The following is a 16,599-nucleotide window of genomic DNA, read 5'->3' on the forward strand; positions in this document are numbered from 1 at the left end:
ATTGTAGTACCAATCTGGAATATGTATAATTATTTGATGTGTGTGCATAACTTTTGTCATTTATGTTGGTTATTAAACTGTTGTTAGTATCTGAATACTAATATAGAGACCTTTTGTTTCTTTGATAGGCTTTTAGTATTCCAGTTATCCAGATCGTTTATGAAACTCTGAAAGACCAACAGGAAGGGAAAAAAGGAAAAACAACAATTAAAACTGGTGCTTCAGGTAATTTTTACAAATTGATATTTCCTTTTATATAAATCATCGCTTCTCATCACTGGCAGTTAGGAATGTGAGATTTGGGTATGCAGTTTTAAAATATTGTCAATATCTGAGGGGTGGCATTGGGATCTGGAACCCTGGAAACCAGAGATGCTAAATGTCATGGAGAGCCTAAACACTGCAAAGTTGTCTCTCCTAAAATACTAATAGTGTTCCCTTTGAGAAAACACTGGCATTTTGGAGATTGCATTTCGATATTTTAGTTTTTTTTTTAACCTTATAACTTTCTATGCTTAATAGTAAAGGAAAATAGGTACATATTACAAAAATATTAAGGAAGGATTTTACAAATAATTTTTGGAGTAAAATCCCATGCTGGTGGGAAGTATTGCCTTAGAGGGAATAGAGGCATTTTTTTCCTCTAAGATAAGAAGGGAATCACCTAGGAAGGTAAAATATAAATTTAAAGGTGTTTCTTATGTGCAATCCTATCTACGTGGAAATTGGTCTTTTTATTAGGTTTCTGATACTGTCTCTACCATAAACAATCTTACCGCAGTTTCTCTATCTTTAAATGGTGTTGCTTCTGTTGAATGGTTTCTAAATTTCATTCCATCTTAATTGATCTTTTGTTTTGTTATATTTTAATCATATTTATTCCATATTTTAAGTCACTCTTGTTTCATTATACAAAACAGGATTGTTAAAAAATAGCAAGTTGAAGACCAGTGAAACTGGCATAGTAACATATTCTTTTCAGTTGTTTGAGAGTAATGTTATACATAAGATGTATAACGGAGAATCTATGAACTCCTGTAAATTAATTATGAGATAGATAATTGATGTAACTGTTTACACTATTGGCCTATTCTAAAATAGTTTCAGAACTTGTAACAACTGTGCCGTCCTTTATGAGAAATGGTGGTAAAACAAAACACTCCTAAAGAAGAATAACCATAGTGATAATGGTTCTAAAAGTCACGTCCTGTGAGGAATAAAGAAAGTAGAAAGTTAAACATGGAGAAGAAGTAAAAATGGAGATGGAATAATTGTTACATTATTGAAGAGAACTAGAGAGAAAATAATTATTCTAGAAAGTAGGACCAGGTTCAATTAGAAATAGTTTAGATGAAGATGTCTGTTTAACTTAAAGTACTTCCTAATAGCTACATTGAGCCACAATGTAAGGGAGAACCTCAAAGTTATTTCTCCAGTGTTCAAAGTGTTTAAGCTGATGATGGATATCTTTTGACCAGAAATAATTTAGGAAGGATTTCTACCCCGAATGGAAAGTTGGGTTAGAAAGCACGTAGGGCTCTCTTTATTACAATTCTTAGTTTGTATATATACATACATCTTAACAGACTATTAAGATGTGTCAGAAAAGGAAAATGCCAATCCTATAAAAGGGAGGATAAAAAAATATGTTTCTTTTGAATGTGGTATTGAATTAAGATAAACGACTTGCTTTTCTTTTGATAGTTACAAGATAATTAGATTCTGAAATGTTGATCAGTTATTTCCTTTGTAATTGAAGTCAACTTGTTTAGTTACCTAAACTTATTTTAGTAGTGACCTAGGAGTAAGGACAGAGATCAGTATCATCTGATACGGAGCACACTGAAGCAAGCAAGTGAGGAGAGAAGGTTTCAGGTCCGAATAGACCAGTGATGATTATCTTCAACGTGTCTGATTTTTCAATTGCGTTTTTGCTTTTAATAAAAACAGGTTTTACTTGTGTGTTCTAAATATATAAAACCATATTGAATCTAGAGGAATTAAGGTATATAAAATACTTGCTTTTTTTGATGAGCATTTTATTTATTTTATTATTATTATTATTATTTTTTTGAGATAAAGTCTCCCTCTGTCACCCAGGCTGGAGTGCGGTGGCACAGTCTTGGCTCACTGCAACCTCTGCCTCCTGGGTTAAGCGATTCTCGTGCCTCAGACCCCTGAGTAGCTGGGATTACAGTCACATGCCACCATGCCTGGCTAATTTTTGTATTTTTTTAGTAGAGACGAGGTTTCACCCATGTTGGCCAGGCTGGTCTTGAACTCCTGACCTCATGTGAACACCCACCTCAGCTTCCCAAAGTGCTGAGATTGCAGGCGTGAGTCACCACACCCGGCCAAGCATTTTAAATTTTATATATCTGGGGGTAACTTTTCTTATTTTAATTTGTTTAGTGCTCAACAAATGGCAGATGAACCCATATGACAGAGGATCTGCTTTCGGTAAGTGGATAGGCTTTCCACCAGCTCATTTGTAATTCAGAAACTTAAAAAAAATAATACATGAGAACACCAAGTAAATAAAATTAAGATTTAATTTACCAGATATTAGAATCTAGTCACTATCATTAAACAGTATAGAACTGACATAGGAATAGACAGTGGAATATAATGGAAATAAATCCCAGTATATATGAGAAGTTATATGCAGGAAAAATAATTATATTTCATTTCAATGAGAAAAAAGGATGATTTATTAGGTAAAGGGTGCTGGCACAATTGATGATCCATCTGGAGCAATATAAAATTGACTTCTATCTCATATCATAATTAGAAATAAATTCCCTATGTATTTAGGACTTAAATATATATGTATGAATTTGAATACAGAAAACTACATGTATAATTTAGCAGTGGCAAAACTTCCCTAACCCAAATAGAAAATGCAGAAATTATAAAAGAAAGTATTAATAGGGTGGAGTTGGACAGTCCTCCTTCTTGGGGTTAACAGACCTTAGAGTGGCTTTTATCCAATCCACCAGGCTGGCTGTTTGCTTGGGAATAACCTCCATCATGCATAGAGCCGTCTGTGATTGTTCCATAGTGAGCAATGAGACCTGCATCAACCCACACATGCCCTTCTATTCTGCTGCATTTAAAACCAAAGATACTTTCCTAAAGGAGTTACTCTCAGAATGCATTTTAGTAAAGGCTCCTCAGGAAGCTTATGATACTGATCTACAAAATGAAACAGTTCCTTCACATTATCCCCTCCAATTTCAGAGTTTTTTGGTTTTGCTCTTCCCCACATTGACTGCCTTCTTGGAGACCACAGGTCTTAGAAGAACTTTTTGTTGGCCCTGTATAATTGTTCCCTTGGGGTTCAGCTTTGAAGCTGGTGACCAAAGCTCAGATGGACTGAAATCTGAATGTGGTCTCACATCAAGGGCTGACCCAGCACTCTTTTACTTCATTTTAGCTATTACAGATAATAGTAACCAAAAGACTGTATCCTTTTTTTTTCTAATTGCATTTTCTTTTCTTTTCTTTTTTTTTTTTTTTTGAGATGGATTCTCGCTCTGTCGCCCAGGCTAGAGTGCAGTGGCGCAATCTCAGCTCATTGCAAGCTCCACCTCACGGGTTCTTATTTGTGTTTTCTTATGCATCCAGTGAACCAGCTCCTCGGAGTTGGATCCAACTCTAAATTCCACTGATAACTTTTACCATTAGTAACTGAGTGTAGCACAGCTGTGGCTCCATGCCATAGGTGATCTTCTGGCCACCAAGAAACCAAAAGTTCCTCATCCCCTACCCTTTTATCCTTTTTCTTTTCAAACCACATTTCTGTGAGCCAAGGCAGTTCTAGCAAACCCCAATTCTGACACCAGTTCTGAGAATATAGAGAAATAAATAAACTCCATTTTCCCCTGTATATTCTCACATCATGCTTCTGACAGCAGATGTGTGGGGTTTTTTCCCACAAGTCAAGCAAGCAGTCAGTGAGAACTGATGGAGTAAGTAACAGACACGTGTTTGTTTATTCATGGTTTCCTCTACTTTCCCATTGTGGTTGCTTACAGCTGAGAACTGTAATTCAATTCAATTCTGACACCATCTCCATGAAGATAGCATCATATCCCACAGGTTGAGGGCTCAGTCACACAAGACTGTCCCCCATATCTGATGTCCGGGTTGTGGCTTATGCTTCTAACCGATTGGCTATAAATCAGGATTCCTACAACTCCTTCCTCAGGTTCAATTAATTTGCTAGAGTGGCTCACAGAACTTGGGGAAATATGTTTACTGGTTTATTTTTAAAGCTATGACAAAGGATACTGATGAAGAGATGCATAGGTTGAAGTACCGGAGGGGGCTTGGAGTTTCTCCCCTCCCTGGGCGTGCCACCCTTCATGAACCCTCGTGTGTTCAGCTATCCTGGAAGCTCCTAGATAACTTTTTAAAAGTTCAGCTTTACATAATTCAGTACCTATATGGGTAAGAATTCATACTTCGAAGAATTTAATTTCTGAAAAGTGTAGGAAGATGTGTGTTGAGGTGCTTAACAGTTTGTTCTACTTTCAAGTACAGAATATGAGTTGGAAAAATGAACCAGGACGGAAGTTGTAGTTTTTTTCCAGTACAGACAAAAGCTGAATCTTTACTTAAAACCATTTAGCACCTACTATGTGGACTTCACTGAGACTGATCGTGATGTGTAATATAGAATATACCTCATCTTTTAGAGCCCTTATAATATTAGCAAGTAACAAATATATGCTTATTTACTCATGCTTTCCCCTACTTTCCCATTTTGGTTTCTTCCATGGATTGAGGAACAAGCTAGAGATAGTTCTGTTATCTTTTAGTTACATAGTCACTCAAGCTCTAAGTATAAAATCAGGACAACAAATATTGGTGAAGGGTGGTGCATCATCCTTGAGTACGTTTCTTTAAAGGACTCTAGAGAATAGTTATCTAAACACATTTGTATTGATGTTGCAACTACTACTAGTGCACGTCAGGTTAAGAGCTGTGTTGAATCCTTTCTAGACTTGCTGTAAAATCTTACCTTGGTTAACAGATGGCAGCATAGAAAATAGCCCCCAACATAGCCAAGGACACCCATGGAATGAAAAGGTTAATTACACTTGGTAAATACTATCACTCAAGAATCAGTCAGTCTCAGTCTCTGGAACATTGCAACAAGGAAGGAATTATCTTGTTAGGCAGACTGAATGATTTTTTTTTTAGTGGTGGAAGGTGGGAATGTGTGATTTATAAAACCTTTACTGACGTGTTTTTCTGTATTTTCTTCTCAAATCCAGCAATTGGGTCAGATGGTCTTTGTTGTCAAAGCAGAGAAGTAAAGGAATGGCATGGGTGTAGAGCTACTAAAGGATTAATGAAAGGTATTTGAACAGCATCTGCACTTGTGTAAACTTTTGAGGCAATGTATTAATACATGAGGGTTTGTTGTTTGTTTGTTTTTTTGTTTGTTTGTTTGTTTGTTTTTGAGACAGAGTCTCGCACTGTCGCCTGGACTGGAGGGCAATGGCACCATCTTGCCTCACTGCAACCTTCACCTCCTGGGTTCGAGCGATTCTCCTCCCGCAGCTTCCTGAGTAGCTGAGATTACAGGCGCCCACCACTATGCCTGGCTAATTTTTGTACTTTTAGTAGAGATGGGGTTTCACCCTGTTGGCCAGGCTAGTTTTAAACTCCTAACCTCAGGTGATCTGCTTGCCTTGGCCTCCCACAGTGCTGGCCTCAGGCATGAGCCACTGCACCTGGCCCATGAGTTTTTAAAAATAGCTTTAAGTCAAGGATCTGGGAAGGTGTTTGATGGTACAAATATACCTATAATTCTTCATTTGGTACATAACAGTGTAATTCAGAAACAATGGGAAGGTGGCTTCATGGTAAATGAATTTTGTGTGTGTGATTTATATAAATCTCAATGTATCTTACCCTTGTAGGGAAACACTACTATGAAGTATCCTGTCATGACCAAGGGTTATGCAGGGTCGGGTGGTCTACCATGCAGGCCTCTTTGGACCTAGGTAAGTGTTTCTAAAATAACTGAATTGATTGAGTTACATTTGGGGGTTAACATTTTATTATTTGAGGAAGCAAAATAATGAATTTAACCATAAAAAGTTTTTATTTTAAAGATACGGAAATAATATTTGTCTGTACCCCACCCTGTCCCCAAAAAGATTTGAAGGAACTTACAAAAAGTACAGATATTATAGCAGTATGAAATGAGGGTTAAGACTCTGAATGGAGTCAGGGTAAAGTTAGTGTGTGTGAATCCCTGCCACACAGTCCCATATAGACGCTTCACGTTATTGTAAACTTGCATCTGAATTTCTTACTGGCCAAAGCAGAAAGGGATGCAGTATCACTGGTGTCCCTAGTCTCACACAAGCTGTGCGACCTAAGCACTGTTTAGTTTTTTGTAGGATTCAGAACCTTAAGGAACAGTTTTCCTGTGGGTTCATGAAATAAATGGACATACTGTGTGAATAAAATTGCTTCTTTTACAGGTCTTTTAATTTTATATTTTCTCTTATCAGAAAAGTAAAATATTTTTAAAATTTAGGTACTGACAAGTTTGGATTTGGCTTTGGTGGAACGGGAAAGAAATCCCATAATAAACAGTTTGATAATTATGGAGAGGTAAGCAATTATGTTATCAACTCCAACATAGCTTAAGTAAGTTTTCTTGCAAACTTAATCACTCATGACAGAATGAGGGTGTAATCAGCAGATTTTCTGTATATTTTCCACAGAAAGTTTGGATTTGGACTTTAGTGAAGAAATATTGTCAAGCTAGATAAATATGTAGTAGTTATAATTTTTCTTTTATGCCATTTGTTATCCTCTCCAAAATACATTACATTGTCTTCTCTTTTCACCTCATTTTGATTTTGGTTTTGATACCTGTTATTCTCATTTCTTATTTTTGATCATGATGAATCTAAATATAGTTCATCTGGTGAGCTGAAATCTACAGTAATGTGAATCAGCCTACATATGTTGATTCTCACAAGCCTGTCAAATGCTTGTACTATTGCATTGTCATATGCTCTAATAGGCATTTTTGATTTAAATAATTATTTTGAAACACACATACTTTTGATGCAGCTATATTTTAACTTTATTTAAGAATTTGCTTTCTATTAATAGCATTTGACTTTCTGGTATTCTAGGAATTCACTATGCATGATACCATTGGATGTTACCTAGATATAGATAAAGGACATGTCAAGTTCTCCAAAAATGGTAAGCTCTATAGGGATCTTAGTAGTGAAAAGATATATGATACCCAATAATTGTAATTTTTTAAAATCCTCCCACCCTCTTTTTCAAATCCCTGTCCCTCCCTCCCTGCCTTCATTTGAACAAATACTTATTGAACATTGACTATGTTTGAGGTACCATGGTAAGTACTGGAGGCACAGAAGAAAATGGAATAGACATTTGGGGCTTACACACTAGTGGTGAAAGGCAGACATATAATACCATGTTAGGTGGTAATAAGTGCTGTGAAGGAGGGTATAAAGCAGGGGAAGGAAGTGGAGAGTCATAGCGGTTTGGGGGTTTGTACTTTTGTGTTGGGCAGTCAGAAGGCTTGATAAGGTGACATTTAAGTAGAGATCCAAATGAGTTGGGTGGTGGGCCGGGCAGATATCTGCAAAGAGCATTTCAGACCAAGGGAATAGTAAATGTGGATGCCCTGAGATGGAAGCGTGCTTGAGGTGTCTGAGTCACAGTGAGGAAGCCACTGGATCTGGAGTGCTCTGGGGATAAAGGACGGTGGTAGAATGTTAGATCAGTGAGGTGGTGAGGCCAGGCCATGGAGAGCCATATGGGCCGTGATCTAAACTTTGGTTTTATTTTGAGTAAAATGCAAAGCCATGAGGGTTTTGAGCAGAGAAGTGGCATCATCTGTCTTTAGTTTAACAGTACTATTCTGGCTGCTTTGTTGAAAACACATTGGAGGATGGGGTGAGATTGCCTAGAGAATGAGGGTAGATAAAGAGAAGAAGAGATCTGAGGCCTGGGTTCCTGTGGTTAGGGGTCAGCAAATTGAGGAGAATGCAGCAGAGGGGAATGCAGAGGAAGGCCAGGAGGAGAACCAAGAAAGCATGGGTCCTGCAGTCCCGGTGAAGGAAGTGTTTGAAGGATCAGGGAGCAATCACTGTGTCCAGTGCTGTGGATGGGTCTAGTCTAGCAAGATGAAGAATGTGCATTAACTGCTGCATTTGACAAGTGGAAAGCATTAGAAAGCTGTTTTGGTGGAGCGAAGGGGTGAGGGTGGGGAGCCTCCTAATAAGGAGCCAGTTCAATCGAGAATGAGGTAAAAGGAAGTGGATGAAGTGTAAATGGAAATTGGAGTTTCACTACAAAAGGGAGAAGAAAAATGGAAAGTAAGTGGAGGGAGAGGTGAGTTCAAGGGAGATTTTCTTGTGTATTTTACTGTGAGAGTGTGTGTATATGCTTTGGAATGTCTAATGGAAATGATCTAGTAGACAGAGAATCATGAAAAATGTAGAGGGGTAGAGGTGACAGTTTCAGGAGTAAAGTGAAAACATGAAGAAGCCGGCCTTAGGCAGCACAGTTGGTCCATGGTGACAGGAGAGAGGCATGAATGCAGGTAAGCTGGTAGACTTGACAGTGTCAGCATGAGGAAGGTCTTGTCTGATGGTTTCAATCTCTGTCTCTCTCTTTCTTTTTTTTTTTTTAAGGAAAAGATCTTGGTCTGGCGTTTGAAATCCCACCACATATGAAAAACCAAGCCCTCTTTCCTGCCTGTGTTTTGAAGGTAATTAGGAATCTAGTTAGAAAAAATTTGCTGTGGTTATGAGCTGCTTGCTCTTCGTTGTTTTGTACGCAATGGTTTCAGTTAGGGGAGGAGTTTAATTTCCTCTTTTGTTCAATGCTAGAACGCTGAGCTGAAATTTAACTTCGGCGAGGAGGAGTTTCAGTTTCCACCAAAAGACGGCTATGTTGCTCTTTCCAGGGCACCGGACGGCTACATGGTCAAATCGCAGCACTCAGGTATTGCACCTGCAAGGGTAAGGGTTTCTGGAGTAGTGGAAATAATTGGCGAGAACTCCAGTGAGCGAGGCTTCTCATAGTGAGTTACATACACTTTCCTTGCTGGTTTGGTCACATATCTTTTTTTAACACACCAGTAAAATTCATTTTTAAAACCTAATTCATAAACTCTTAAGTGTTTGGTTTCAGTGTAGGCATTTTGGGATCCTAATCATAATAGTAACGATATCTAGTATTTATAGAATGTGTGCTTATTCAGTGCCAGGGCACCGCGCTAAGTGCTTTACATGGTTAGTCTTCACAATAACCGCATAAGGTAGTCGTTTTCCCATTTCACAGGCAAAGAACCTAAAGAATAGGGACTTTAAGTGACTTGCCCAAGGTCACAGAGCAAATAAGTGGTAGAACTGAATTCAAATCTAAGCAGTCTGACTTCAAAATTTATACTCTTATCCATTGTATATTTAATATATTTCAGTTATTTAAAGTGCATTTCATAACCTGTTTACATTGTCACAAGTGAGTCATGTTTTTTTTAGACATATCAATCAATTAGAATTATTTCAAGTAGATTTTTCTTGTTTTAGGAGAGGGAGTCTCACTGTGTCACCCAGGCTAGAGTGTAGAGTGCAGTGGCACCATCATAGCTCGCTGCAGCCTTGAATACCTGGGCTTAAGTGATTGTCTCACCTTGGGCCGCCCAAAGTGCTAGGATTACAGGTGTCAGTCACCCCAGTGGCCCAAATAGTTTTAATTTAAAGTAGCCTTCGTTTGTTTTAGAAATCTAAGCTTTATTTTGTTTGACTGTCTTCTCTACTTTTTGACAATTATTATTTAAAATGTTGATATTAGAATAGTTGTCCTAATGTTTTGTAAGTAACAGTGTTATAAAGCATGATTTGAATGTGTTCTCATCTTTTTTATTCCCTAAGGTAATGCACAGGTGACACAAACAAAGTTTCTCCCCAATGCTCCGAAAGCTCTCATTGTTGAACCTTCCCGGGAGTTAGCTGAACAAACTTTGAATAACATCAAGCAGTTTAAGAAATATATTGATAATCCTAAATTAAGGTAAATCTTCCTTTTGTGCTGAAATGCTTATTGTCTTTTGGTTTGAAGTTTTTTGGAAGAAGAATAAGGTAGAGAAAAATGAAGTAGAAATTCAGTGTGTATACATAATACACATGTGTGAGTATGTAAATATACTTTAATAATTTCTGTATAAAACTCCTGTTTATTTGCTAAATGATAAATATGTTTTTTCCCCCGTGTTTCTTACATGAAATGTCAGAAAAGTCATGGTTTAGTCAAACAGCATTGGAGTAAAAATCTAATTTTTTTTTTTTTTTTCTGAGATGGGGGTCTTAGTCTGTCGCCCAGGCTGGAGTGTAGTGATATGATTGTGGCTCACTGCAACCTTGACCTCCTGGGTTCAAGCACTCCTCCCACCTGAGTAGTTGGGACTGCAGGCACATGCCACCTTTGTAGAGACAGGGTTTCACTATGTTGCTTAGGCTAGTCTCAAACTCCTGGGTGCAAGTGATCCTCCTGCTTCAGCCTCCCAGAGTGCTGGGATTACAGGCATGAGCCACTGCACCCGGCCCTAACAGTTTTTTGAAGAGAGGATTTCATTCAATGTTAAATTTATTTTTGCCCTAAATCTGTATAGAAAGTGTGCCACTCTATTTCTAGCATGTTAGTAAACTTGGCGAGGTTTATTCTGGACTGCATCACGGTGGTGGCTTTCTTCCATTTGGGCATTCAGATTGGGCACTGTCTAGTTATAGGACTCTTTCTACCATTGGAAGGATTAAGTGACAAATTCAGGACCTTGCTCAGTAGCAATCCCTTTGACTTTGAAGAAGGCTATACCATATAAGTAAAACACTCTGTTAGTCAATTTGACACTTGATTTTTGTTAATTTTGCCTGTAATTCCTTTTTAAACTTGAAACATTCACACACCATAAAACTCATTATTTGAAGTGTACAATTCAGCCAGGCGCAGTGACTCATGCCTGTATTCCCAATACTTTGTGGGGGCCGAGGCAGGCGGATCACCTGAGGTCAGGAGTTCAAGACCAGCCCAGCCAACACAGTGAAACCCTGTCTCCACTAAAAATACAAAAAGTAGCTTGGCTTGGTGGCAGAGGCCTGTAATCCCAGCTACTCAGGAGGCTGAGGCTTGAGAATTGCTTGAACCCGGGAGGCAGAGGTTGCAGTGAGCCAAGATTGCGTCATTGCACTCTAGCCTGGGCAACAGAGCAAGACTCTGCCTCAAAAAAAAAAAAAGAAGAAGGTTTACAATTCACTGGTTTTTAGTATATTCACAAGGTTGTGTAACTGTCACCACTATCAAATTTCAGAAGCTTTGAATATTTTGAGATCACAAAAGCCTGTCATTTTTTTTTTTTTATGTTTTTTTTTTTTTTTGAGATGAAGTCTTGCTATGTTGCCCAGGCTGAAGTGAATGGCTGTTCATGGTGCGATCTTCCTACACTGTAGCCTTGAACTCCTAGACTCAAGGAATTCTGTCTCTCACCTCAGCCTCCCAAGTAGCTGAGACTACAGGCATGTGCCACTGTGCCAGGCGGGCCTGTCTTTTTAATATTGATCTTATTTACAGGTTGAACAAACTTACTTAGGGATAAATTATACTAGGTAAAATAATTTCTGATTTTGTTTTGAGGATTGATGCATGTTCCTCATTCAGCAAATGTTCATCTACCTTCTATGTGTGACGTTTTAGGCTGGGGGGGCTTCAACAATGAGAATTAATCTTCCTTTCACAGAATGAAGTGTGAAAGTGTGGGGATAGTGTGAAAGGGAGAGAAGCAAAACAAATACAATAAATGCCTTGAGCATACCATGTAACCAGGGCATCTGCTTAGTGTTAGACACTCAGGGACCTCTTTATAAAAAGATTTGGGAAGAATGTAAAATGCTAGTGTGAATTGATTTTTGTGCTGTGATTATGTATAAAAATGAACATGATTATAGACAAAAGTTAGAGGGGAAGATAAATAATAAAATCAATTTATTGGTTAAGATGGTAAAGTCATGGGCTACTCGTTTGGTATTTGGTACAAATGCACATTTTCCTTCTTAAAACCCAGCTGAAGTCGTGATCTTTGAATGAAGCTAAGCTGACTGTTCCAGCCCAGCCCTCTGCCCCTCCTCTGATACACTGACTGTACATGCCTTTCCCTGATCCTTACATACTGTCATGTGTTAGTTTTTCTTACGTTTTAATTTTCTTAATTTTTATTACCTTTTTAAAGCTATATTTGCTTTAAGTTTCTTGCTTTGAATATGCAAAACTTTTTCTAACTCAGTTTTACATTCCTTAGAGCAGGAATGGTTCTTTTATATTCCTTGACCCTATAGTGCTTGGCATACGAGCGTAAATTATCGTGTGTATGTGTGTTTACTTCTGCCAACTTTATAGGGATAAATATATTTGATTATAAATGTGGATGAAAGTAGAAGTATTAGTACAATAGTCCAAACCTAGGAACTTGAGGACCTTATTTAAAAATATAAAATGTATTGGTTCCCTCCCCTGGATATACTGAATCAGAGTTTCCAGAGAATAGGAGTTAGAATCTTTTTTTAATTTGTTTGTTTTTTTAAGAAAAGCAGCTCCTCCAGGTGATTCTTTTGGTTTTGGTTTTATTTTTAAGATGAGGTCTCACTGTGTCATTTAGGCTGGAGTATGGTGGTGCCTCATAGCTCACTGCAGCCTCAAACTCTCGGGCTCAAGCAGTCCTCCCACCTCAGCCTCCAGAGTAGCTGGGACTGCAAGCAAGTGCTACAGTGCTTGGCTAATTTTAGTTTTTGTGGAGACATGGTCTTGCTATGTTGTGCAGGCTGGTCTTGAACTCCTGGCCTCAAGCAATCCTTGTGTCTCAGCCTCCCAAAGTGCTGGATTATAGGTGTGAGCTACTGCATCTGGCCTTTACTCTCCTGATACTATCCTTTGGAAGTCTTAATTTTGATGAAATCCAATTTATCTATTTTTCTCTTTTGTCATGGTGTTTTGATGTTATAGTTAAGGTAGACTATGCCTAACCCAAGGTCATGAAAATTTTATTTTGTGCTGTCTTCTGAGTTTTATGATTTTAGGTTCTACATTTAGGTCTGTGATACATTTAGAGTTAATTTCTGTGTGTGGCATGAGGAAGGGTTTTAACTTCAGTCTTTTGCATGTGCATTTCCATGTGTCCCAGTGCCAGTGGGCCAGTTGTTGAAATGAGAAACATTCAAACACAAAAGGATACTGTGAAAAGTGAGTTTTCTTTCACTCCATTCCCCAATTTCTAGTTATCCTTTCTGGAGGCAACGTTTTAAATTGATTTTTGTATTACGTTTTAAATTGATTTTCCTTCAGGGCATTTTATATACATACAAGTATATATGTCTGAAAACGCAGATTGAAACTAGGTTTTAAAAGACCTTGAATTCGGTGGCTCAAGCCTGTAATCCCAGCACTTTGGGAGGCCGAGACGGGTGGATCACGAGGTCAGGAGATCGAGACCATCCTGGCTAACACGGTGAAACCCCGTCTCTACTAAAAACTACAAAAAACTAGCCGGGCGACGTGGCGGCGCCTGTAGTCCCAGCTACCCGGGAGGCTGAGACAGGAGAATGGCGTAAACCCGGGAGGCGGAGCTTGCAGTGAGCTGAGATCTGGCCACTGCACTCCAGCCCAGGCGACAGACCGAGACTCCATCTCAAAAAATAAAAAATAAAATAAAAAAAAAATAAAAAATAAAAGACCTTGAATTATCCTAATATAGAAGAATATGTAGATGAGGATTAATTTTTTCCATGTTACAAGCTCACACACTGTCTTTCGTGACTTTACCACACTTCAGCAATGGATACCGCTATGGGGATTTAACTGCTTTGTTTCCCACCTTCTCCAGACTTGTTTTATTGTAGGCTTTTTTCCTCAGTTACTTTCTCAGCCTCAATTTCCACCTAAAATAAATGGATGCAGATCAAACAATGTAAAGCAGACTTTAATTTTTTTTTCTTACATTATCATCTTAATGTTTATTTCAGGGAGCTTCTGATAATTGGAGGTGTTGCGGCCCGGGATCAGCTCTCTGTTTTGGAAAATGGAGTAAGTTGTAGTTTTAATTTTTAAAACATAATGTCATGGGCTGTTGTTTTGGCAATACAGCTCTATTTTGTTTCAAGAAAATTTAAGTGAGGCTGAAATTAGTGCAAGATCAGAAGAGTATATTTGTTCAAAGACATCTTGCAAGTGTGCCTTTTCTTCTCCCGAAAGTATACAAAGCAGTAGTCTCTCCCAAACCTCTCAGGCAAAATTCCTGCATACGTGATTTTTTGTTGTTTACCCTCTGAACATTTGAGAATTTCTTTCTGGCCTTCATGGGTAAAGAGTCATTGTTTTGGGGGAGGTAAGTGAAAAAGAAGAAACTGGAGTTAAGAACAAAAGAAGAGGTAAAATAGATTGCAGATAAGGATAGAAGTTCCTGCAGTGGCCCTTGGGAAGGATAAATAATGAGAAGACAGTGGGTAGTAGTTCTAGTGAGGAGAGAGATGAGTTCAGTTATGTGTAAGGGGAAGTCGCAGAGGCTGTGCTCAGGCACGCCATTATGAAGGACAAAGCTAAGAGCATGTAATCTCCAGTGATCTCCACTATTGGAGAAGAAGTTTAGGTTTTTTTTTTTTTTTTTTTTTTTTGAGAAGGAGTTTCACTCTTGTTACCCAGGCTGGAGTGCCATGGCACGTTCTTGGCTCACTGCAATCTCTGCCTCTTGGGTTCAAGCAATTCTCCTGCCTCAGCCTCCTGTGTAGCTGGGATTACAGGCATCCACCACCACACTGGCTAATTTTTTTGTATTTTTAGTAGAGACAGGGTTTCACCATGTTGGTCAGGCTGGTCTTGAACTCCTGACCTCAGGTGATCCACCTGCCCTGGCCTCCCAAAGTGCTGGGATTACAGGAGTGAACCACCGTGCCCGACTGAAGTTTGGGAAATTTTTAACCGTTTATCAATTCTGTGAAGGTAAGACTTCATGAAATATTTTTCGTATGTGAAATAACTTACAGCTTATAAATTTCTCTTTTATTTCCTTTCCTAAATATTTAATCATTTAGCTAAACCATCCAATATTGAGTCATGACAAGCAATTATGTCCTTTCTCCAATTCCATTGGTGCTCTTGTCAATCTAAATTTTGTGCCACATGGACTTATACATTTGACCTGGTATGCCATATTAAGAGCAAGGAATCATATTACCATACTTGTTAATACTATTCTGAGTCATATTGCTTTGATACATTTTTATTTAGTGCTATGGTTTTAATGTACCCACCAAAACTCATGTTGAAATTTAATTGCCAATGTAATAGTATTGAAAGGCGGGGGCCTTTAAGAGATGATTAGACCGTGCAGGCTTTGTCCTTATGAATGGGTTAATGCCTTTGCTGTAGGAGTGGGTTAGTTATTGCAGAAGTTTGGGGCTGTTTCCTCTTTCTTGCTGCCTTCTGCCATGGGATGACCCTCACTAGTTGCTGCTGACTGACACTATGCTCTTGAACTTGCCAAGCCTCCAGAAATGTGAGAAATATTCTTTTCTTTATAAGTTATCTACTTTGTGATATTCTTTTAAAGCAACAGAAGATACGCTGAAACATTTAGTGTGTTTTATTTTATTTTAGTGGTTGTAAGAGAGATTTAATAAGTTTATTCCCAATCTTGCTTCCTCAAACCCATTTTTCCCATAAGATAATATGTTTCTCAATTCCTATTTTCCTAAAGCTTATAGAGTTTTTAGGGAATTAAATCTGCTTTCATCAGGATGTCTTAAAATTTGGTACTAACTTGAAGCAATTGGAAAGGTAGTGTTATTCCAGAGCATTCTTTGCAGAATTCAATTCTACTCTACTTCTTAGCGGATCTAATATGATCTTTTTCTGTTCTTCTCTCTGTCTTACATTCTCTGCTTCTATTATCTTCCACCACGCTCTGGTTCAGCCTTAGTCCTGTGTTGGGTATTATGCTGGGGCAGAAGTCAGCTTGGCAGTGAGAGAGTGGAAGCATTTTAGTTTTCTAATCTTTTAGACTTGCAATATTATGCAAGATGTGCCATTGAGGCCTGATAAAGGTAGGTAGTGCTATCATAAAAATCATATAAATGAAGATGTCTCACAGGCTTTTCTGATCTAACTGACTTAAAACAAAACAAAACCCTGAGAGGCCTCGTCTGTGTTCATGCCCACTTTACCTGCTGAAATTAGGAAGGAGGAAACTCACATGGTTGGAATACTGTACTAAACTGATGTCATAGAACCAGATGGTATTTTGTTCACTGTTGTGTACAGCAGCTGTCTCAGTGCTTGGCACATAGTAGATTCTTAATACATTGGACAGATTTTATCTTCACATTTTCAGACAGTATATTCTAGGTTGAACTTGCTTGTAATTATCAGTGCAGATGAAACAATAGCTTCAGAAATATCTGCTTTATTTTTCATGGGATAGTAAGTGTCTCCTACTGGATCAAGTTAAAAGTTCATTCAGCACAATGTTATGTTTATTTG

The 16,599-nt window shown here is 38.3% G+C and overlaps 1 protein-coding gene across 1 annotated transcript in view; it reads left to right on the forward strand.

Annotated features, from left to right (window-relative positions):
- The window catches only part of DDX1 (DEAD-box helicase 1), a 38,216-nt gene that overhangs the window by 5,783 nt on the left and 15,834 nt on the right, over window positions 1-16,599 (forward strand). The window contains exons 5-14 of the mRNA XM_010354669.2: window positions 129-225; window positions 2,413-2,460; window positions 5,283-5,366; window positions 5,934-6,017; window positions 6,560-6,636; window positions 7,170-7,242; window positions 8,709-8,785; window positions 8,907-9,021; window positions 9,954-10,092; window positions 14,088-14,148. Of these exons, the coding sequence (XP_010352971.1) occupies window positions 129-225; window positions 2,413-2,460; window positions 5,283-5,366; window positions 5,934-6,017; window positions 6,560-6,636; window positions 7,170-7,242; window positions 8,709-8,785; window positions 8,907-9,021; window positions 9,954-10,092; window positions 14,088-14,148 (855 nt within the window). The remainder of the gene's footprint in view (window positions 1-128; window positions 226-2,412; window positions 2,461-5,282; window positions 5,367-5,933; window positions 6,018-6,559; window positions 6,637-7,169; window positions 7,243-8,708; window positions 8,786-8,906; window positions 9,022-9,953; window positions 10,093-14,087; window positions 14,149-16,599) is intronic.

The sequence above is a fragment of the Rhinopithecus roxellana genome, chromosome 17, assembly GCF_007565055.1.
Source record: "Rhinopithecus roxellana isolate Shanxi Qingling chromosome 17, ASM756505v1, whole genome shotgun sequence".
NCBI classification, from domain to species: Eukaryota; Metazoa; Chordata; class Mammalia; order Primates; family Cercopithecidae; genus Rhinopithecus; species Rhinopithecus roxellana.